Raw genomic sequence first — 24,898 nt, forward strand, 5'->3', positions numbered from 1 at the left:
AACCTTCTCTTTACTACACCACTGATAACAGTTTAGCCTGGGAACTCAGTCCTTTAGAGCACCACTTGATTTGTTTGCTCACCTGGGAATGCTTTAACATGGACAGTGCCCTTGCCAAATACCCTTCCACTTACTGGATTTGCAGACCTCCTTCCCACCCCCAGGCTGATTTTACCTGACATGAAAACAGGTAAGACAACTAAAAGCTATGTTGAATTAAAGCTGAAGATGAAACATGCAGTTTGTGTTCTCCCTAACTTGGAGCTTTGATCACCTCACCATGTGTCCTCAAGGATGTTGGTTTCATTCTGTGGTGTTAGCATGATTCCTTCTTTGCCAAAACCTCCACAGAAAAAAAAGAAGCAGGATTAAAATCTGAGAATCAAATCTGATCACTTTTAACAGGTAAGATTTTTTTTTTTTGAATTGTTACAAGCAAGGTAACGCCTTACACCGCTCTTCTAGCTATTACTTCATTTGGAATCATGGCAAATAAGCTAAACTTCACAAGAGCAAAGTCTGGAGAATTCTTTTCACTGTTTCTTCCTCAGGCCTATTGAAACCTCTGTCTCTTGGTGGATCAGCAGATGCAGGTAAGTAAAATTGGCATTATAACACACAGGCTAATCATCATTTACTATTTACTCAGGTTAAACTTCTCCTAATGGGGCCCTTATTATTTTAAATTTTGGCTAATACCAAGTGGTGCAGCAATATCAAAAGGAAAGTAATTTTTCCTTGGCTTAAACACTATGGCAGCGAAGTACAGGTTGACTGAAGTGGATTGCATGCATATAGCAAGTTTTCTGGAGGTTTGTCTATCTTCGTAAGAATATATTTAATAAACACTAGTGATTCAGTTTAGGCAAATGCTAGGTTTAAAACAAAGAGTCTTGAAGAACTTCAATTATAAATATTTTATTTAAGAATATTGATTACACATGAGATGTCTTTTTTTTTTTTTTTTTTTTATGAATCTGTGTGCAGTTACTAGTTACACCATGAAGTGTAGTTAAGTATTTGTTTAAACATTTATTTGGCACTGTCCACAGTATGCTGTAAACAATATTAACTTTATATGCTTCAGCTGCAGTGCTCTCTATGTATTCTCTAACATGATTTCATCAATATGTTGTACACAATTATACAGTTACTGAGTGTCAGTAAAAATTATAAAAACACCTAGAGTATTCATAATAAAAGTGAAGATGTGGTAAGACTTCAAATTACTGGACCTTTGCTTCTGTAGAAGTACAAGACTTGCTAGGGACATTTACTAAAACTACTGCACTGATATGTTGAACGAACTAATTCCCAGAATGTGGTCAAACACAGTTCTTGTTTTGACTTTCCTCTTGATGATAATACTCTTATGAGGACAGTGATGACAGTGAGGTTTTGTTGAACACCAATCCACCAGCCCTTTCTCCAGATTTCAACAACCTCTGTTCAAAAACCTGCCTGGGTTCTGACCAGCTGGTACCAGAATTCTGGGTTCTGCAGAGAGGTTTATAGAAATCCCATTATTTCTAAGCTAGCAGAAGTCAGCTTTCTTGAGTTGTCCAATACCAGTACTCAAAAATAGGAAAATGGGAAAACCATGATTAAAACTTACCGGAGCAGGTAAGAAACCTTTCACAGTTTGGCAGCTTTATTAAACAGATATAAATCCTTTAACTGCTCTGTCTCTTATGTACTTAAAAATTGCTGATAGGGCAACTGTAAAGTCTAAAAGTGGTCCCTCTTTTTTGGTGCATAAATACAAAAGTTAAACTTGCTAAGGAAAAGTCAGATGCCTGCTAGCCAAAGAAAGAGAAGGGAAAAAAAAAAAAGCACCAGAACTAGGTCAAGTCAGCCTTAAGCAAATAGTAAAGAGATGTCCAGAACAATTCTCTGAAGAGGATAAAAGTAACAAAGTGTTGCAACTTTTTCATCTTGTGGCTTTCTAGAAGACTTCTGAAGCATCAATAACTTAAGAGTAACCTATCAGAACAACACAACTACTTCGCATTATAATGTGCAGTTAGGACTAGGCCTTCACTGTAGTGGCACTGATGTCAGGTAATGGCTAAGATCAAGCAATTCTGCTGTAGTTCTACAACAGCCTTATTAATGTAGAACTTGTAATAGCTAAATTAATGGCTCTTATGGCATATTATGGGCAAATGGTAAAATAAGCCCAAATAATTTGAGATTGCTGACAGAGATAGAAATAATGTGCTTCACACAATTCTTTAAGCTTTGTCAAATTACATACATCTCAGTATAGCTTTCTCTTCTCTAATTCTAAGAGAAGTCAAGAGTTTTAAAATCCAGGACAAGGAGGGAAGGATGTCACTTCCACTCATGGCACCGCACATGTGGCTGCGTGCATCAGTGCCTCTCAAGCAGTATGTATAGGCTAATGGCTAGGTAGAGCAGTGTCATGATCCAGGTGGTATGGCAGACTTCAGTATTCAGGGGAGTAAAGCTTGAAATTATTCTGTAAAATATTGTACTTGGCAGTGGTGGAAAGCAAAGCTTTCCCTGAAACACCTCTTTTGTTCTATCTACCATTAGAGAATGGCACTTTCTGCATGGCAGGCATGTGGCTTTTAGTACTTGTTGCTGCTTCTGGACACAAGTAAAGCTACTGGGATTATCTGTGAAAACAGACTGTGCCAGGTCGTATTTAGACAACTTAGTCAGGGCCATGGATGCATGGAGGACTCTGCAATTAATAGGACCCAAGGATGGAGGGCCACCGCTTCTGTGCACAGTGTAGGACAGCTGCGGGTACCTGCTGGTGACCAGTACCAATACTCTGCCTGGGTCGAGTTTGCATGGAGCAGCTTGCCTTGGGCAGCATTACAGACAGAACACAACCCTTAGTTTATGACTTTACACTTATCTTGTAAGTGGAGAAGACATGAATTAATGCAAACTAATCTCATAATCAGTTAGTTGTTCAGTGTAAGAGAACGGCTTTTTACTTGAAGTTTGCTAAGATGTCACTGAAAATGTTCAGAAAGAGGTGTGCATGGTGATCCTTGAAGATCAGCGTTGGACGAAAACGAATTGATCTGTCACCACAGCCTCCCAGTACAACACCTAAGACAAGAAGAGTTTCTTTAGTCATTTCCACCATTGTGAGAACTGCATTTTCTGAATATTTGGCAATGTTCACATCACTGGGAAGGGGCAACAGAAGCTTCCCAAATCACTCCTAACCATACAATCACACAGAGCATCATCAGTTGGTGTACTGTGAAGCAAATGGCTCTACCTTTTCTCTCTGCTGGCTTAGTTTTCAAGAACAAAACGTTACTGATGTCTTACACTAAAATCTCACTGCACAGTAGTTAGATGCTTCTTTCAAGAGATGAAAGTAGCAAAAACATGACAGCTGCAAACCCAGGACCCACAATTAAATTCAAAGAGGATACTAGGCTTCAGAGCATGAGGTTCCCCTCCTGAAACAGGCTTGTCTACAGCCCGTGTAGTAAAAGGGGCAGGCAGTTGTAGAGCCCCATTTTAGGCAACTCAATGTATTTTGTTATTAGGTATTACATAAAATTCCACGTCCTCCCTGTGTTTTCCTGTGTGACAGTTAACTTCATTTTTCTAGACGTGAGCCATGCCGAGGTTCACTGCAGAGGAATATTAAAGTGACATCAGAAATATATGCCCTGCACAGGCCTCCTTAGTAATATCAGACCAAAAGATAAAGGTGCATGTACATGCAACTGACTGGTTTAAATGTTCATGAAAATACATCTATTTCCAGAAAAGCCTAAACACAGTTTGTTTATAATTCACTTTTGTCCTTGGATAGTGTAGTACACACAGCATACAAAAAAAGGACAATTTAAAGCATCACGTATCCTGTTTGTCCTTTGAAGCTAAACTACACACAAATTGCCTTACCTTTGTTTCTGGCTATTGTAATTAACTTGTTTCTAGTTGCATCATTTGGAGTGTCAAATGAACAGAATGTTCCTCTTCCTCTAACTCTGCTGATAAGATGGGGGTAGCGAGCCTGCAAAGAGAGGTGAGGATGTATGCATGGCAGCTGCTGCAGTAGAGGGCACCAGGTGGCAAGCTCTGCCAGGCATTCTACCAAGTGAAGAACCTGCTGCCTCCTCCGTTTTGGGGGAGTGGAGCTATTGCGCACTGTCTGGACACCTGACACAACCTTGTGTGTTGTTTGCCCCTTTCTGACAACAGTTTGCGCAGCCACAGACTTCAAGTGTTTAAAACTGCATGAGGTCAGATCCTAACTGATCAGCAAATTTCCCCTTATCTCAAATTTCCCCTTATCTACAATAAGCCTTCCAAATCTTTACCTGTAAATCCAGCAGCCCGGTCAGTAGCGCTTTCCCTGCATGGGCTGCATTGTTTAGGAGGTCTTCTCTTTTAATAACCTTAATGACTTCAGCAAGCATAAGGTTCTTGGATGGATCTCCAAGCCAGGTGTTAAAAATCCGATAAGGCTTGAAAAAGGATGGAAAGAGAGTTGTGGTATATGTTAACAGGAAAATCACTATAAGAAAAAAAAGCAAGCCATCACACTGGTCATGCAACATCTGGTACAGCAAAAAGCATGCACTAACCTCACCAAGTCCCCTTTTTTGTTCTAAGAGCAAAATACAGCTGCCCTGCTCAGCAGAAACAAAGGGCAAACAACTGCTTTATGCTATGAATTTAGTGCCTTCTATTTTGCTAATCTGACATCTCATTGAAACATGGCTGTAGATGGTGTTGAAACTAGCATCATCTATACTGGTTTTGCATTCAAGCTTTATCTTTTCCCATTTAGTTTCTTCATTTATTATATATAAAATGACATTACGATGAAGAATAAGTCTTGATAACAATTCAAAATGCTTACATATAAGCTCTGAAGATACCAACTTATAATACGGAAAAGGTAAGGTTTTATTCAAATTGTGGCTGGTTTCCTATTGAGGATTACTTCAGCAGGCTAAACCCAGCTCTCCACTCTCTCCCACCAGCTTTATGACCTTTGTGACTGAGAACAATCAGAATAAATGTGAGGAAGTAAAGATAACTCTCATGTAAGCACAAAGCAAGTATCTAAGAAATAGCAGCTCCATCTAGCTGAACCTGCATTACTGAAAGAAAGCTTGCCTCTTCCATGGACATTACAGGTACCCAATGAAGGGGGCACCAACTAGCAGAAAGTTCAATTTTTCATTGAAAACTCTTACAGCATTTGGCCTGAACTCTTCTTTGTGGAAAAATCCTCCTGTCATCATCTTCTTACTAAATGTTACCACATCAGCTGGATCATCCAGGCCCCAATGTTCATGGGCCCAGAATTTTCCGGTGCAGCCACCTCCCGTCTGCACCTCATCCACCAAGAATGCACAGCCATGCTGTGGAGACAGATGGAAAAAGCAGGGGACATGAGTATACACTTCAAAAACAAAAATACCTCCCCTAGTGAAATGATGAATACAAGTCAATTACATTTAACATCCCTCCTTCCTCCGCCTTCACTGCTCCAAATCTCCGCTCCTCAACCACAGACCAATGCTGCCATATTTATTGTGCATTAGATTGCACAATTAGGAACTCAGCTATTTTTTCAGAAAGGCAACAGAAACATATTTTCGACCTAAACTCAGAAGCAAAATACATGTTTTTTGTATGTATGAATATGTGTGTGTGTGTATATTTTTTTTTCTTTTGACACAGAGATACCTAAAAACATCTGAGAGGAGTCTAGGTGGCATTGTCAAAGCCTCTGAGGGAAGTAGAACCTCATTTCCAGGAGTTTTGTTTGTTTTAGATGAGAAATCTGAGCTTCCAATCTAAGTCAGACATTTGTGGTGCAAAAGTACTACCAGCAGCTGATATGTTCAGTTTAGGGACCTAAAATGATACTGAAGGAACAGCCTTTTCAGATGAGTCTGCTGAAGGAGCTACTCATTTTAACTGGCTTTTTTTTTTTTTTTAATGTGAAGGACAATTTTGTTGAAGCTGCAGGACAAGAAGATCAAACTACATCATGACACTGTCATTAAAAACAGTTGCTAAGTACTTTTTGCAGATTCACATTTTAGATGAGACAAACCTTTTCACTTCACCTTATTTATGGTATCACCCTTGTATAAGCAGCTGTTAACAATGGGAAAAGTTGCACTTTTCCAAAGAGAGTTTTCCAAATATTACCTATTCTTTTCTCTGTAAACACACATTAAAGCTTTTGATACAGATGTTTGAGGGGAAAAAAGCACAGTCTGTCTTACTGAAGGCCACTGCTTCTAAATAGGTAAGTTCACATTCTGAGTATCAAGGCATCTGCCCTTTTCATTGTTTTATTGACACATTGAAACTTACAGACAGACTCAATTTGTTTATAATTGCAAAAAGACCTGAAAAACAAGTATGTCAAACAAAAATTACCCTTACCCAAACCTTCCTCTTCTAAAATTGTTTTAACCCACCTCTACAAATTGGCATTATCATTTAAAGAACACTACTATGAAATCCAGTGTAAATGAGTCAGAGCAATTTCTCTGTCATTTAGACAGTAAAAGAAAATTTAGTGGACTGAGGAAACCACTAACTGTGCACCGAATGTAAGAGAAACCACTGTGCTGACTCTAGGAGTGGCTAGTATCTCAGTACACGCACTTAACTATCCCAACTGCTAATGAGGAGGCTTGTGAAGCTCCAGAGTGGTGGCAGAGGAAGTATCTGGAGACAGGAACAAATAATTTCATGTTTAGCTACCAGTGAGTGAACAGTGAAATATTTGATTACCTTTCTGGCGATATCTCGTAACTTTCTGAAGAAGTCATCTGAGGCATGATTGTCCCCACCCTCTGACTGTATTGGTTCTATAATGATTCCAGCCACAATCTTCTTCTTTTTCCTGTACTTTACAATCAGATCTTCCACCTGTAAATCAAACATTTATGCTACATTCTCCTTTCTGACATTCTGACATTTCTTTTCCAGAATGATTAAACCTCAGCACCAGCACGTCAACTCTTCACATTTATTTCTTGCTATAAAGGTGCCAGGAACCACAAGGAATCCACAAATACTTCATCCAGGATTTAACATTACCCTCTTGTTCCTAAATAATGAAATTTAAACCATATCCTGAACCATATTGTAACTAGTTGCGTAGTTGTCTACGATGGTGTGAAAGGTCCAGCAAACTTCAGCTGAAAGTACCATTGAAACCACTGCAGTTTGCTGTGCCACTGCTGTCATTCCACCTAACCTATATTAAAAAAAAAAAGTAGATTTGGTGTCAAAACAAAACTCATCTAATGTATTAATGAATGCAATGTGGGAAATTTGCCTTTTCTAATCACTCACTTAAGATACTTTAAAATTAATCAGATGAAGAGGTGAAGAAATCCTGTTGCTAATAAGGGGCTTTCAGAGAAGTTCTAATTAACCTTGTAGTGCCAGTTGCTGTGATTAGTAGTGTCATTTGTATTTGAAATACCACTTACAGCTTTCAAGGCCCACAACCTGTGTAGGCTGTGTAAAGTAATGATTTCCAAAGGGAGTCAGGAAGCAAATTTACAGACTTTCAAGAGAGTGTTCAGCTTTTTTTTTTTTTTTTTAAATAATGGCTTAACATTTGTGGATTGGTTTTTACATCCCACTTTCCTTCCAGCCCAATAAGCTATTGTGGTGCGAACACAGGAAAGCAATTTGCTGTGCTTTCAGTTTTCCCTGAAGTTATGATGCAGGTTTGAATGAGAAGTCTCTCCAATCCAGCTTTGTGCAGCCATCCACGCAGTGCTGCTGAGCTCCATTCAGCACATCACAGCCCACTCCTCGGTGGTCAGAATGTTCTAGATGGCGCACTGTTTCTGTTCCAGCCACAGGGCACATCATGCCTTGCTCCCCAAAGCCCTCTCTCAAGAACAACCCCTTGCAAATGACAGATCCTAGATCCCTGGAAGCCCAACAGGGAATCCCATGGTTCTGGTACTTGCAGAGTGTTTGCCTCCCTTGAACTTGGTTCTGCCCACCTTTCTCCTGTGCTAGGGAAGGCTCTGAATCTCTGCCCACTCACTCCCTGCAGCTGTAGGCAGGATCAGAGCTCTACACCAGAAAGCTAACACAGAAAACCTGAAAAAAATTAAATATTGGTACAGGTTCTCTTTGCAGAGTATTATACGCACTGAGCTCTTAGTCCATGTCCCTCTGCAAAATCTGGCAGGCTAATTCACTGTGATATAACAAGCAGGTGAAATTTCATTTTAGTATAATTCATGTAGACCTTAATTCACAGTAAACTGGCTGTTCTTCTGAAAAGCAAGGACAAACTTCTAACTGTAAACAACAGTGAATGCTATTTTAATCACATGGTGTTCCAATCCCTGAAAACATTCTTTTAGTGAAAAGCAGCTAATCCTACTAACACTATTCATCATTTCAAAACAAAATAACAGAAAGCTGCCAGTGAATTTTTACCTCCTCTAAACAACGGGCTTCTTCCTGTTGATTCTCTTTCACAAAGTCTTCCAGAGGATACTTTAGTCTTGGAAATGGAGCAATAGGCCAGTCCAGCGATGGAATGTCCAGTTTGTGAATTGCTTTAGAGTGAGTTGTAGCTAAGCAACCTAAACCCAGAAACACAAGAATTAGAAAAACACCTGACTAGGAACAATACAGGAAAAAAGCTACCAAGAGGTGAAAAATTGCCTGACACCAGGACTTTCTCAACTGCTTTTCTTTTTAGGAAAAAAAAAAAAAAAGTCTGTCTTAATTGTTCCAGGTTTTTCTTTTCTGAAATATTGACGAATAAGATTTAGTCGAACTTAAGTGGAGTGCTCTAACTTTTCAGCATCACTTTCCATATGTACTATTCCACAAGGACAAGGGAACCTTTATGAATCTGAACAGCAGTGCTTAGTCTAGAGGGTTTCACCTGTTTAAAGAAAACCAGGTGCACAGCTCTCAATTACACACATGTTGGGTAACATGTTTGTAACAGGGACTGATCCAATATAAAATGGTACAAACGGGTGACATCACATTTTTATATTGTGGTCATTTTACCCCAGGAGTGAGGAGGGAAGGTGCTGCCGGCAGTGCTTTTCTTACCCATGGTCCTGCCGTGGAAGCCGCCCATGAAGGATAGCATAGCGTAGTCAGGGCAGCCAGGGGGCTGAAAGCAAAGCACAGTGGTCAACATGCGGGGCCGCAGGTGAGCAGTAGGGCTGCTGCTGTATGCGGCCCCCTCAGACACCCTGCCCTGACAGGGCCGTGGCCCCGAGAGGGGCATGGGGTTAGAGCCAAGTTGCTGCCCCCCGCAGCCTGCCCACAGGTTGCCTCTTCAACATCACCATCAAAAACTGTTACGCTGACACATTTAAACAACACATTTGTCATCCCTTAAGATCTTCCTGACCTCCTAAAGCATATCATTGGTATTAATGAATATTTGACAATTTATACTGATTTGTAGTATTATTTTGCACATGAACTGACACGTCAGCAGAACACGGAGTACAATGCACTTTTTGTACAAACTATGAGCACACATGTACAGCGTGCCCAGGGCGTGGTGCTGGCGGCGGGGCCTGGGCCGGGGCTGCCCCATGCTGGACACAGCTGGGCCCAGCTGGCTCCAGGCCCTGTAGGGCACAGCGGAGCCCCTTGGTGCTGCCACAGGGCACAGGTTTCAGTCTGAGCAGAGCTCTCCTGGCAGGGAGAGGAAAAAAGTGCCCCAGAGAAACCATGCCTGAGACTCACTGCAGCCTGCAGAAGACCCCAGCCAGCTACAGGCTGAAGGGTCCAAAATTTGCAATTGGATTCTGGGGAATTGCTCCAAGAAAGGGGGATGAGCTGCCCTCTGAAAATTGCTCTTGCCCCTGCAACTATAAAGAAAACTTGGAGAATTAGCTCAAGTGGGAATCCTAATGTTTAGATAGCTAAACTTGGACAAAAAGTGATCATCAGTTTCACAAATCTTTAGTCATCTCACAAAATTCCTATTCCTTCGGGTCAAGATGTTCCATCCAGGCACAGCCACCTGTCTGACATGGCTGAGTAACAACTTTAAAAAGTAATTCTGAAGACAAGTAAAACCAAACCCTCTTCCTCCACATTTTTAAAGCCGAATGAGTTCCCTAACTCCATGCAAATGAATGGAATATGTTTCCCTAGACAAATGAAAGAGTCAAGCTAAGACCAGGAGGTTATTCATTTCTAAGATACGTATCTCAAAAAGAAATTAAATTCACCATTTTCTGCTATTGCTTCATGTAAGATTTTTAACTGGCAGGAGCAAGACCACCTCAGTTGAAAGTTTATAGGATTTCAGATTTCTCAGCTGCATCTCAATTTCCTCATCCCACCCATTGTTAACGGTTAGTCAAATTTAACTGTCCCCCTGATGAATTTTAAGCCATAAAATTACAGCTTCTGGAAAAATAAAAAGGACTGTTAATATTTGTAAAAAGTTGCATGTAGTAATAATCTCTATGGACCCATCCATCACTTTGTTCCCTTTCTAGTGTCATTTCATGAAATAAGGGAGATCTTCCCAAAATTCACAATTGGAAAGGATGCAGAAGAACACTAGCAGCTGGTCTTGAATATTTCGGAAACGGTCTGTCTTTCACCGTTTTCTGAATTTACAAACCTTCAGGATCAGAAAGCCAATTTTCCCCCCAATATTCTTTTATAAAACCACAACAATGTTACATGCATAGGTGTGGTAAAAAAAACAATGTTACCTGGTTAATCATGCAAGATTCCAGTTCCTCTTTTGTGACATTATTATGGCCCCTCTCCTTGTTCTGCAAAAAAGCAAAAAACCAAAAACAGTTATCCTTTAGTTGTAACCAGTAAATTTTTAGCTGAGTCACAAACTAATAATTCTGGTATTCCAAACTAGAGCCAATGAAGACGATGAGAGTGGTTCCTATGACTGCAATATGCATTTCATAATACAAATTATTTCAGATAAATGACAGTTTAAGATGTCGCCTCGACTATAGGAGAAAGAAGACCATTTCAGGGAGGGAAGTCCCAAGGAATACATGAGAATTTATTTTATTTTTTAAGTTAAACCATTGCTGGAAGAAGAGGAAACAGATCACACTGCACAGGTGATCACATGGTTAACCAAAGAAAGGATAAACAGTAATGCTACATACATTTTCTTTATTTTGTTTATTTTTTCATTTCTAAAGTTGTGTCAATAAGAATTGAAAGCTTAGATAAAAACTTTTAAATAGATTCTATACTATATTGAATAAAAATCACATCACAACCTGGAGAGCCTCCAAGCCTTACTCTGTTTTATAATAGCAGTCATGATAAATTCTAATTTCTACATACACCCCCCCCCCCAAAAAAAAAAACAACAAAAAAACAAACACAACAAAACAAACAAAAAAACAAACCAACCAAACAAACAAACCACTTTTAATATTTTACTCACTCTGTACCACATAAATATTGCTTTAAATGCATTTTCATTTGAGCAGGATCCACAAGACATGGTAATCACCTGTGGCAGACCCTTAGGAGCCACCTGTCAACAAAGAGAGCAAATTACTCCAAAATACTAAGCACAGCTATAGTGTAAATTGAACGTATCATCAGTTTCAATATAATGGGAAACCAGTCATGCCTGGGATGAAGAAAACAGATTCTAACTACACCTGACGAAGCTCATCTCAGTTTCAGCCCCCAAAGATCTTCCAATTTACAACAGGAAAAACACACTCAACATATTCTGCTATCTCTTATGAAAGCACAGTGAACAGAATTTAGTGAAAATGCAGTGTGTTATCAGTTCTTGAATCCACACTGAAAGAGGCAGTACCTGTACAAAGCAGACACATCACCCTCTCACATCTGTCAATTCAGAGAAAAAAGGTTCAATTTCATCACTTGCTGGTTCCAGTCTCTTGGAAGAGCGAAAGCAGGTGGGAAAATAGATAATCTGTAATGTTCCTTGTTAAAATCCATAACATCCTTTGATATACCCATGTCCCTAAACAGAAAATGTGGCACCTCATCACTGCTATTTCAAACTTACTGATAACAAAGATTCCTTCAGCCTTTCTGCAAAGTTCTCTGGAGGTAAAATCCCTAGGGCAGGTCTGTTGACAAAAGTGCTCTACAAAGACAAATGAAAAGATGTTATTTTTCAGTATTACATGAAAAATACTGTGTTGATATCAAGGCAGTTACATTGAATTCTAATTACAAATACCAACCAGAAATTTGTAGTCATGGCACAAAGGGTTTTAAAACCAGGTGATACTATAATGTCTTAGATCAAGTTTTTCCATCTAGTCATTTCATATTTTATTCTTACAGGGCACCTTAGAAAAGGTGTATACTAACTGGTAATTACATTTCCTCTTCAATATTGCCGTTTTAGTCACCCAATCTCAATTTTCCTTATGCACAGGAAATATACCTTAAAATCTTAATTAATTGCCTTCAGTTGGAGTAGCTAGATCTAAATTCAATTAAAGTAACAGCACTTTCTTCATTTTTAGGCTTCTAATAAGACTATTTCGTAACACTGTGGTTATAAACATTCTCCAGATACTATTACAATGGTATTTGAGGGAACAAGACCAACATAGACGTAAAGGATAGGGACTACATCTGAGAGATAACGCACATGCAACGATCAGTAACGCCAACAGTACAAGAAAATAGATTCCTGACAAAAAACTTGTATACAGCCATGCTGTCTCCCTTCTGGACTCCTCTGGTATGTGCAGCAGGGGGCAGGGTAGCAAGATCGGCAAGAAGCTACCTTGCATGCTGTTCTCTCATTAATCTGCAACGGGTGTTTAATCAAGCTCAAGAACATTGACCGTGATATATCCAGAAAAGTTGGTGAAGATTCTTTTCAACCATGTACTGCTTTCGTGAAGCTTGCTGATTTGCACTGGAAATTTTTCCAGTTAAATGTTTTCTGTTCTAGTGCCTTCAATTTGCACAGTCACCTTTCTTAGTGCCTCAGCCTGAATTTTAGGTACATTCATTATTATGGTGCATTACAATAAAAGATTGCCAGCTTGTCGTTCAATAGTATTCATAAAATCAGAGAGTTGCAAAACACCTCTAAGATCATGAAGTCCAACCATTAACCTAGCACTGCCAAGTCTACCACTAAAGCATGTCTCTAAGCACCACATCTACACGTCTTTTGAATACCTCCAGGGATGGTGACTCAACCACTTCCCTGGGCAGCCTGTTTCAATGCTGCACAACCCTTTCAGTGAATATTTTTTTCCTAATAACCAACCTAAGCCTCCCCTAGTGCAACATGAGGCCATTTCCTCTCATCCTATTGCTTGTTGCTTGGGAGAGGAGACTGATCCCCACCCCGCTACAACCTCCTTTGAGGTAGCTGTAGAGAGTGGTAAGGTCTCCCCTGAGCCTCCTTTACTCTAGAATGAATAACCCCAGTTCCCTTGGCCACTCCCCATAAGACTTGATGTCCAGACCCTTCACCAGCTTCACTGCCCTTCACATACTCAAGCACCTCCATGTCCTTCTTGTATTGAGGGACCCAAAACTGAACACAGTACTTGAGGTGCGGCCTCACCAGAGCTGAGTACAGCGGGTCAATCACTTCTCTAGTCCTGCTGGCCACACTATTTCTGATACAAGCCAGGATCCTGTTGGCCTTGGCCACCTGAGCACACTGCTGGCTTCTTCAGTGCCTTATATGCTCACCTCTTCTTTTTTCCTTTCCATTTCCTGATTGAGGCCTGACCTAGTTCAGGTGCCACCACTACTGAAATAACCTCCATGGCTGCAATGTGACCCCTCCTAAAAGTGCATTCCCACAGCCTACCCAGCTGAACTCATGCCTGCTTCCCGGAATTCTTTTCTCCAAACTAATCAGTCAGCAAAATTGAATCTGTGCCACTGCAAGGGCCTTGGTAATCACAGAAGTGACTACAGGAACACAGACTTCCAATACCTAGTTGAAGGTTATGGAGAAGATGTAGCGCGGCTAGAAGCCCTTCATTGGGAAGATGAGAGGCAATGGGCATAAGTCAAACCATGAGAGGTACTGATTGGGTGTAATGAAAAACTTTGTCAGGAAGAAGACAGTGCAGGTTGCCCGAAGAGACTGTGCTGTCTCCCTCGGAAGTTTTCAGACTCCTGGGTAAAGCCCTGAGCAACCCAGTCCATCTCCCAGCTGACACTCTCTGAGCAGGAGGTTGGGCCAGAGACCTCCTAAGTCCCTTCCGACTTGAACTGTCCCACTGATTATATGAACTGGTCACGTCAGGATTCACACCTTAGAGAAAGATAATTTTGGTGTTAGTGAACAGCAGTTGGTGGAAGGCTGAGCCTGCTGCCCACAAAAGTGGTTTTCAGGAAGCTCTGGAAAAGTTCCCCTTGGTCTCTCCTCAGTCCACTAATGGAGATGAATTTGCTGTGCATATGCATTTAATTTAAATGAGGTGTCATGGATTAAAATTGCTTTATCATTGCTTTGTAGGTAATCTAATTTGCTTCACAATGTGCTACTTTTTATTTGAAACTACATTTGCTCACAAAAGGACAAGCTCAACAAGTTTGACTACTGCAAAGCATTATTTGCCCTCTATTTTTTATTTTTAGCAAGTCAACATTGAAATTACAGGCTGAGCTTTGATGACTTAAGTCTTTATGGGTCTCCAGAGGGAACAGACCTCAACCCAAACTTTTACATATTTCATCATCCTTCCATCTTTTTCCTTACTAGAGGTACTCACTCAGAGCACAGTAAGATCTGTCAGAGGTCATACCGTACACGTATGAACACGTCATCAGAACTCTTAGGCATAACCAAAAATCACACAAGCTACAATAAAGAGTGAGCTAGGACTTGGTAACTCATACAAGTGTGTTACTTCCAAAACAGTATTTGTTTCAACAGACTCAAGCTTAAAAAAAAATCATGACGTTACTGGCAGATATCCACTAAGTTTTTAATACATATGAGAATTCTTACTTTTTACTTCAGTTTAGAAGGAAATTTTCATATAAAGTTAGAAATATGAGAACATAAATCTGTCATGAATTTGATTAAGGGTTGTCACAGTCAATTGACAACATTTGCTGTTAAGCAGAAGAGTGTATTTTTCCTTTGTTGTTTATGAGATGCTCAGTACTGAGAAAAACAGAACATTGACATCAAGCTGCTATGGTCTCAAATGAATAGATAAATATTCTGTTCTTTATAGCTGGCTATAAAGAGGGTACATGAAGCATTACAAATAAACACCCCCTCCCACCAAATCTCTTCAAGAAAACACCAATTCCATTGCTAACAATAAACAAGAGCCCTACATCAGTGTGTATTGCTGGAGAAAAAAAAGAAAAAAAAAAAAAAAAAAGGATTTTCACAGCAAAGCTGGTGCTTTATCTGGACTAAAGGCTGCAGGAAATCATAAGCGTGCCACAGTTTTAGCACCACCTTCTCCTCTGCATTAATGCGGGTTTCAGAAATTGGAATGGGGGGTACTAATGTTTTTGATGCTTTTATGCAGGTGAGATGGGTTTTGGTTGCACTGTGCATTTTGGACTTTGGAGGTAGCTGTTTTAATGCAGGCTTCTAGCTGCCAGCCTATTAATTTCCCTTTTCCAGCAGACAAATTAACAACTTTTTTTTTTTTTAATTGTGTTTTAAATCTGACTGCCTACTGTTGCATTATAATGAAGGCATTGTTATCTCATCAGTAATCATTTTTATGAGTTAACATTAAGCATTTAGAAATATTAGTGCTTCCATGATATCCAGATCTGCCTTTGATAACTCTGGGATATCCTGCCTCAGTGGTGGATTTTTTTATCTTTTATTCTTTAAAAGAAGTATTTTGGTTCTGGGAAAGGCAGAGTTTTTTCTCATCCTGAAGACCTGAGAACTCTCTGTTAAGCAAATCAGCTCAGGGAACTCAAGTGTCTGCACTTCTGTAATGTGTTGGCTCAAGCTTTGCACCCTTCTGGGGTGAGCCAGCAGGCTCTTTAGGAAGGGAAATGAGAGGAAAGTGACCAATGAACAATGTGACTTGAGCAATGCCTTGCAGGTAGCATGGACACCCATTCCTGGTTTGCAGGACCCGTGGCTAACTCCCTGAAAGACAGCACAACTACCAAGGATGTATTGAATTTTAGCCAAAAGCCAGTGCAGCTCAGTTTTGCATGGCTACATTCCAGGTTTTCAGTTAAATCTCATCTCTGTGCACAAATATCTAGGTACCTTATACATAAGTTATTGTGTAAAAAAGTTATAATAAAAAAAAAAGCACAAGGTGACTATGGAACTTCTGTCCAAGAAGTGAAAAAATAAGGCCTGAATTAGAACGTAACTTTATTTCAACTGTTTCTGTAATTCAATCTAGATTATTACCAAACACTGTCAGTATAGCTTTTGTAAAACATGAAGATACTTTATTTTAGAAGCACTTCCTCAGCTCTGAAATCATCCTGTTGCTGTAGTCTAACTATTTTAACTTGTCAAGGACATGTCAGTGGTTTAGTCAATTTAGTACTTCGGAGATGTGATCTAGCCACCACCTCCCCTGCTCCTCCCCAAATGAAAACAAAACAATACCAAAAGAAAACAGCAACAAAAAGAAATAAAGAAATGGAGCATTCCAGATTTAAAGTGCCATTTTCATATTCAGAATACTGTATTCTCTCTCAAGGACCTGTGCTTGCTTTCAGCATCAAAAACCTTCAGTCAAGAGCATTGTTAATTAATTGGAAACACTACGCTCAAAGTATGACTTAAAGCTGTCTGCAAACGTATCAAGTGCTTGCATCACCCAAATGTTTACTTCTTATAAAGCTTCACATACTTTTTGACATCTTAAACACTACCAATCTCTTTTCGTCTAGTGACAAATAACAAAAACAGTTCCTACCGTTCTTTAAATTGAGTCATTAAGCATTGATTATCAACTTAAGAAAAATTGAAGACTGCCACAAGGAGGGAGGGGACGCCTTCAGGTACTTAATGTCTTGATTCACTTACCAAGTTCTGTGGCTGCTGTAGAAGCTTTATCAGAGAGGGATGGCTGTAACCTAATTAAACAGAAAAAAGAGAAAACAGTTGTATCTGGTTTGTATAAACTAATGTAGAGAGTAACCTAGAGAATAACCTCATTCAGTTTTTAATTCAATTTCTGTTTGACTTGTGTGTGTTTTAGCTATCAATAATACAACTTCTTTTGAAGTAGGACAAACCTCGTATTTATCAAAATGTATTATCTACAACTTCAGAACAAATTTGGTGTCAGGCAATAACACAATGAAATTTTGTATTTACATTTAAAAACTGAACAAAAAAGAAATGAACATGATGTAGATTGTTGGACAACTGAAACATCAGTTTCCACCAAATATTGCAGGTCTGGCATTACTAAGTTAGCTTGCTCTTATTTCTTGGTCTCCTGTGTACATTTGGTTTCTCTACAGCACAACACCAAACCTCTCCTCTTCCTCAGCTAAGGAGAAGCCATTTCTGGCCAGTACAGCCTCTACAAGCTGTAGTTTCCGCTGGCTGTGGTACAGAGCCATGCCTGTGCTCCCGCCTGAAGCAGGCTGCTTACCCTGCCTGCTCACATCCCCCTGATCTCCTTTGCTGAGCTCTGCCCACCCAGCACGCATTTCAGAAACAGCTTCTGACAGCCGCCACAAGAGGGGAGCTCCCTATGCAGCTGTGTCTGTTTACAGTAGCCAGTACTAACTACATTTCCAGTCTCAAACTATTTTTTACCCTTCTTGAATATCAGACTGATCAACCCTAGGTACAACAGCAGCTTTTTTTCCTTCCCCTCCACTGTGTTTTTTTTTTTACTGATTGGATTTTTCTTCATTGTAAAACTTTTTTTCCCCTCTTTTAAATATTACCTAACTTCCCAAAGAAAGTTCATTTAATAATTCTAATTTCAATGCATTATAACATATCCAGACATGAAGTTAGTACCAAAATATCTGCCAGGGCTCTTTGTCCCTCAGCAGAGCTAGGTGGCCGCGCAGCGGTGCTGTGCTCAGGGATGGATTTCATCACCGATGCATGCAGTGAGCACATGTCAGGCAGAGCCAGCAGGGACAAGCACCGGACTCGAGCAGAATTTTGCCTATGGTCTGACAGCACTCCGGGACATTCATCGTTGCCATCCTCTGTAATGCTATCTGAACGGCCCCTCTACGCAAGATGCTGTCAGACTTGTTCTGAGACGTGCCCGTACTGGTCTTTATGTTATCTGGGCTTACATACACACATACATATACACTCACATCCATTTGCACCCATGGAGATGCATATTCCTCTCCTGCACACTGCAGATGTCTATGCACGACCATGAACAATCTGACCACAAGGAGAGGTATGTGGACAGCCACACACAGGCAACCCAGAAACTTGTATTTTAGTCCCGGCTTTCATTACAGTTTATGTTGAAGTATCTTTTTCAGCTGTAAACACCTAAAGCTCTACATCATTTCCCATAATGTGAGTTCCTCATGAGAACGTATTAAAATGTTAGGATCCAACTCTTATGACCTCAGTGAGAATGAATTTAGGGTGCTCGTGCAGGCTCTGTCGGTCACCGAACGCCGAGCTGAGTGTAGCCCAGGCCCGGTGTCAAGCAGTGCCAACGCTGCCGTTCAGACTGTGGGTAACTCTCCCAGCTGACACAGAAAACGTCTGCATTTTCTTTCCAGAGGAAAGAAAGGACCCTCCATTTAATAGCACTTGTCTTCTCTACACAAAGTCTTTAGTTTTCAGCACATCAGGACCTTGGAGGGATCAATTCTCATCTCTCAGCTACAGCCAATGGCCAGGTGAGACACCGAGTTCAAAACTGCTGCAACTTCCTAACCACATCTCTGCCAATGTGAAACCCCCTTGAACTGTCATTTGATACTTCCTTGGTGCCCTTTTCCTTTGGCTTCTCCTTTTTTTAAAAAAAATCTTTCTTCCTTTCTTATGTGACACAAATTCTCTAGTTCCTAATACATGAGTACCTCACCATCAACAATCAATACTTGCTCTATTTTCTTCAGCATGTGGCCAAATGTAAAGCAAGTCCACCGAAGGGATGGATTACAGCAGACTGAGACCAGTGTAAGAGAGGATCAGACCCTTTGTGGTGCTTGCAATTTTGAAATAACAAACATCAACCATCAACATATATTTTTTTTCTTTTAACTTCTGATTACTTTCACTCATTTGTCTTTATTCATCCTGCACTGGCTGTTGTCAGTATACATTTCCAAAGAAAATATATCTGTCAATGTATTTATATGGAGGAAGAAACAAAAATCCACAACTTTCTAATATTTTTATATTTGCAGTACTTTACCCTGCATTTCAAAATGTTGAAATTATCACTATGTATTTTGAAAAAAAAAAATAAAAAAAAATTAGTGACAGTAAAAGAGCACAAATGAATGAAAACCATCTACTGTACCTAGGTAGAAGCAACAGCTTTTTTAATTGATTGAAAATAAAAATGCGCTGTTTTTTATGGTAGCAGTTAGAGCTGTCTTCTAAAATATCAAGTGAGTTATTACATGAAAAATCTTAAATATGATGCGAGGAGTTTTTATCTGTTAGCACTTCAGATTTAACAAGACAAAAGTGCTTAATTTATGCTCTGTGGGAAAACTTGCTTACTTAAAGGTAAACCAATGTACCTGATGCAAAAACAAACAAAAAACAGCAATGGAACCCAGAAAAATTTATTATAGGACTGATTTTTAATTTATGAAATGCCAAGGCCACTGACTAGCATCATCTTTTACATTCCCTTGTAGAAACAGTTTGAAACCTCATCTTCCCTACTGCTCAAGAAGTCAGCTCTAATTTTATTACAAAAGCATATCACATTCCTGAATTCCACATTCTAGTTGAATGACAACAGCCCTTATCATCCTGTCTGAGCAGCAGAGCATATGGCTACTATGTTAACAAATAAATTTTACACATTCCCTTCACATGTTTTAGTTCAAAATAAAGAAATATCCAGTATGTTTTTAATTGCACGTCATACTGAAAACAACAACAACAACAAAACAACCAACTGTTAAAATTAGTAGGAAGATAATATAAGTGGTTATTTGGACACAGACAACTAAATCCACATTGCACCTGCTGTCACGGGAAGAATTATGCTTAAGCTAGAGGGAGTGATCCAGCTGAGAGCTGTGTCATTGAGAGCTGTCACTGTGGCTACAGCTGAGAGCACCTTTGAGAGTATGTATTCATGTTTCAGAAATCTCCAAATTAAACTTAAGTTTGTTATAAATAACTACCATTGCCTAGATAGCTTAACCATTAATTCTAAAACTGCTTGTAAAAATGTGAGATTCTGCTGGTGGTGGTGCGTTTGAATGAAGAACATGAGATTTTGAAGGAGATACCTTGGTATTCACAGAATCACAAAATCACAGGAGATACCTTGGTATTTCCTCTTATGCAACACAAATTCGAGGCTGCTACTACCCATAACTGTCTATTTCCATCCACACAAGATGCTTTTGCTTCCTTTCTCTTATCTCATGCCAAGTGGCTCAGTCTTCCTCCTCCTAACATTCCCTGTTCCACTGGAGCATTATTGTATAGGCCATGGTAAAATAAGAGAGAATCCTTGAACCCTGAGTATCTGAAAGAGTAGGTCAGTGGGTAGGAGAATGCTGAATTGGTATGTGGGCTTATATTCATAAAACTAACACCAGAAAGAACTAATTGGTTAAGTAACTATTCTGTTAACTATTGTGTAACTATTGTACACAAAGTCAAAAAGCTCTTGGGCTAAGACAGCAGTGGCTTGTAGCTTTATGACTCCAGTCCTAACTACTTTCCTATAAGAAGTGACAGAGCTGGCTCTGAGAGAAGGGCACCCACTTCATCAGTGTTGCTGTGTCTCTCAATCAATGTGGCAGGAAAGAACATATCCTCGGGCTCATGAGTGTCCCTGCCTGCAACAGGAAAAAAAATGCAGCCTGCTAAATTAATGAGATGGAGGAAGCCCTAAGAAACCATTTGAACTGAACACCAGGCTGCTGCCAGCAAACCAAACCACACCTCTCTGAATACCAAACCACACCTCTCTGAATCTCCCCAAACAACAGACCTTGCCAACAATAAAAAAAAAAAAAAAATTTATTTGCTCTTCCAGGCAGTTTGCTAGTAAACATACCTTGCATTTGGCTCCATGGGGTTTCTAACTCATACACAGATGAGATACAGATTAAAAGGAATATGTTGTGTTACGATTTCCCAAAAAAAAAACAAGAGGTAGAAAAACACAACAACAACAAAAAAACAACTTTTGTTTGCTCTTTCAGCATGAAACAGTCCAGAACACCTTTGCCTAGAGGTTTTTTTTTTTTTTATATATATACTTTTTATCTCTCTACACAGTCATGTATTACCTTTCACCCTCTACTGATAAGTATATTCTAGTGTACCAAATCATTATTAAATCTTCTGGAGTTCTGACAGATTCATAAAAGATTTTATTGGATTTACTTGTAGAGATAAGCACAGGCAACGAGCAAGCACCTTGATCTGAGAACGTCAGCTCACCCAGAATTCCCAACATGATTTTCTTTTGGTGTCCTAGTCTAGAACCTCTGTCACCAAGCTGCCTCTGCAGCTTCACATAGCTTCTCATTCCATTCAACTTAAAAAAAATAATTCTGTGTGTTCAGTCAGATTTAGGTCAGCCTGTAAGTATTATGCTTCCATTTACTTGTTGCTGCACATCACAGACCCACTACCTGAGAAGCCATATAAAGCATTGTACTATAGCTCTTAGGTGACTGAGGAACGTGTCACCTGAAAAAAAAAAAAAAAAAAAAAAAAAAAAGCTTGTCTTCAAGGAGGAGGAACTAGATGGCTTAATTGAAGATCAGCTATATGGACTGGAGTCTGTCATGTCCATGTCATAAATTTCAACCAACCAGAGAAAACTGCAGAAGCCTCAGCTGTCACATCACAGGACAAGTATACCTATCTCAAGAGAGTTAATAGATCGCAGTTCAGTTCTGGTCACAGATTATATTAAGAGCAAATCTAATAATGCTACAGATGTTAAAAATAATTTATTTAAAGATAATCTTAACCAAATCAGGCATTACTGCAGATTATTAATATTACATATTACAATGATGACTGTGGTCATAAAACAGATCCTATTAACAAACAATTGTTGCTAACTATAGTTTAGATAAGAGGAGAAAAAATTAAAAAAAAATAAAGAAACAGAAAAGCATTAGCCATCAGCTGCTTTAACTTACCATTATGCTAAAACTGTCAGAAAAAGCTACATGGCATTTAGGATGCTTAAACACTGAGTTGTTCAGCTATTAATAAATAGCTGAATAACAAATAGCTGAACGTATTTTTAACAAGTTTTGCCCATTAGGAAAATATTTCTTTCCTCTTGTGGATGCAAGAAAATGAGCATTGCTGACCCAATTTCTAACCTCTTAAGAAGATATTCGTCCATGTGTAAGGACTACAGATCTCAACTATTTTTCATTATAAAAGTAAGGAGACTGAGAGCTTTTATGTGTACCCAGCACATTTTTATTTTTATTTTTTAAATTTGTCTTCTCTCTTAGCTAATACCAGTGCTCCCAATACTCTGTGAGCTTTACTAAATAAGTAAAAATTGGACAACTGAAAGACCTGGCCTGGAGGGAGAAAGGGGTTCTAAAGCTACTGGCTCTAGACACTGCTTATAAGAAGTCAGCTCCTTTTGGGGAACAGCCCACTGGACACCGTGATAGTCGCAAACCAACAGATACCATCACACATTAGTAATAAAGTTCACTTAAAATAATACTAGTGCTTAAATATTTTATACGCAAAAACTGTATTAAAAGAGGCATGCTTGTACCATCATGAACTAATACATTAGAAAATCTCAGTGCATCGTCTATACAACCTTCATTTCATTCTTTTGGTGTACGCACTGATTTGCCTTTGACTAGCTGATTACAGATGAATTTTTCCAAAACAACTTTTCTTGTTTGAAGAATGGGAGGTCTTCAAAACTAAACACACTTCCTTTCCTAGATCCCTAAAATCCAATGCCAGTTAGATGAGGACTGGCATACAAGCATCGTGCTTCTTGGTCTCAATCCTGTTTCTACATTAGCGCTGACAAAATTTTCTCAGTGTATTCTCTAAAGGGGAAAAATATCTAGAAACTGTATTGATGAAAATTAGCTACAAACATTAAAGAGTTCTGAAATTATTGCACATTTCTTAGGGTGCTACAAGAGAGCAAACATATTAACTGTCTGCAGAGAAGATTGGGATAGTTGAAAACCTATTGCAATCTCAAGGTCTTAGATACCAAAAATGACCTAAACATCACTAAATTCTCTTTCCCAAAAGGGAAGTCCGCAGGGATGCTTTTGAGTCATCATTGTTTCTATGTATAGCATAATATCTACTTTATAAACTAAAACAGTTCTGTTCTTTTTGCTTCTGCAGAAATACATTGTTAAGCAACCGAGAGGAACCATGGAACAGCAACAAACAAACTAAACACCTACCAACACCTGTATTCCTTGCAGCTGGGACCTACATCTCTGCCCATGGTTTTTTCTTCTTGAAATGCTCCACAAACATCAAGCAACTTTCCCAAGTACTTGCTAAGTCTCTTGTTTGGTCCTTGAGCCCAATTAGCCTGCCACCCCACCTTTGCTTGAACTCTGCAGCACAGGTTCAGTGTTTGGCCTTGTTTCACCTTATTGGATTCCACATAGCCAGCTTCTTTTTTTCAGTTGTTTTGAGACAAGTATGTTAACTAAAGTGCAAAACATGTTTTCATGTTAAAATCATTAAGTTATGTTTGCTATATTAATGTTTAAAAAAAATAACAAACTATTATAGAATCACAAGGTATACAAATGCAAGCACAGACAGCCTACATTGTGGAATTGCATATATAAATTAAAATTAGTATTAGAGCTTCTTCCAGATACCACTCTGTGCTCCAAGTGAATTTTAACCCCATCTCCCCAGCTACTAAAAAGCACCACTGCATATTACATAGCAGTGTTGTACTGATTACAACAAGACATAAATTACGTCAGCTTTGTGTTTTGTTGTTCATCAACCACGTTCTTTGGTAGTGGCTGAGAGAAGAAAACAATGGCTTGAGGACAAAGCAAAGCATTGGTATAGCTGTTTCCTACCTATTGGGATGGATGAAATCTGAGAGTAGAGATCCAGCATGCGATTGCCATCTACATCTACTAGGTAGTTCCCTCGGCTCTCTTCATAATTGCAAAAAAAGTGTACAGCTTCTGCATTCTTAAAGAAAAAACAAACAATGAAAGCTTTAAGTAGCAGCAGTGTGGAGGAAGCAACAGCAAAATTTGATAAAAATATCTAGTGATAAAATGTAAAGACACATTATATCCATTCCATAGAATTAACTGTACAGCTATTTTTATAGAGACTGTTAAGAATCATCTGTTCTAATGAAAAAAAGGAGGCAGAAAAATGCACATTTCTAACATCTATCAGCTAAATAATATATAATGACTGAACCACTCGGAGTGAACAAAGTAATTCTGCCAATCCTCAATAACTAGGTAGTTTCAGATCTGAGAATATAACTTAGTCTTCTTTATCCCGTGAACCTCCACATGATGCTTGCAGTTATATAAAAATACAGGCTGACAGCCTTTTTTTGTTATGAAATCTTATTTTCAGTAGTTTGTGAAGGAAGTTAAGGGCAAGCACGCACTTTGAGGAACTGCTTGTCTTGGGAAGGCAATATGCACTTAGGTTGGCATACTTTTAAGACCAAATATACTTGTGTTCTCACTAGCTACTACATAACAACTCAAAAAGCACATAAACTGTTTAAGTAATTACAGATAAATCACTGATTCTAGCAAA

The 24,898-nt window shown here is 39.2% G+C and overlaps 1 protein-coding gene across 3 annotated transcripts in view; it reads right to left on the reverse strand.

Annotated features, from left to right (window-relative positions):
* Positions 1 to 951: 951 nt before the first annotated feature.
* Positions 952 to 24,898, reverse strand: part of ABAT (4-aminobutyrate aminotransferase) — a 57,728-nt gene continuing 33,781 nt past the window's right edge. For all 3 annotated transcript variants that reach the window (XM_032197498.1, XM_032197497.1, XM_032197496.1), the window contains exons 5-16: positions 24,187 to 24,304; positions 16,997 to 17,046; positions 12,035 to 12,115; positions 11,432 to 11,524; positions 10,722 to 10,784; positions 9,085 to 9,148; positions 8,452 to 8,600; positions 6,772 to 6,909; positions 5,211 to 5,378; positions 4,326 to 4,472; positions 3,907 to 4,018; positions 952 to 3,090 (exon numbers count right to left, since the gene is read on the reverse strand). In XM_032197498.1, coding sequence (XP_032053389.1) covers positions 2,969 to 3,090; positions 3,907 to 4,018; positions 4,326 to 4,472; positions 5,211 to 5,378; positions 6,772 to 6,909; positions 8,452 to 8,600; positions 9,085 to 9,148; positions 10,722 to 10,784; positions 11,432 to 11,524; positions 12,035 to 12,115; positions 16,997 to 17,046; positions 24,187 to 24,304 — 1,305 coding nt within the window. In that variant the 3' untranslated portion in view covers positions 952 to 2,968. The remainder of the gene's footprint in view (positions 3,091 to 3,906; positions 4,019 to 4,325; positions 4,473 to 5,210; positions 5,379 to 6,771; positions 6,910 to 8,451; positions 8,601 to 9,084; positions 9,149 to 10,721; positions 10,785 to 11,431; positions 11,525 to 12,034; positions 12,116 to 16,996; positions 17,047 to 24,186; positions 24,305 to 24,898) is intronic.

This window comes from Aythya fuligula, chromosome 15 (genome assembly GCF_009819795.1).
Source record: "Aythya fuligula isolate bAytFul2 chromosome 15, bAytFul2.pri, whole genome shotgun sequence".
NCBI lineage: Eukaryota > Metazoa > Chordata > Aves > Anseriformes > Anatidae > Aythya > Aythya fuligula.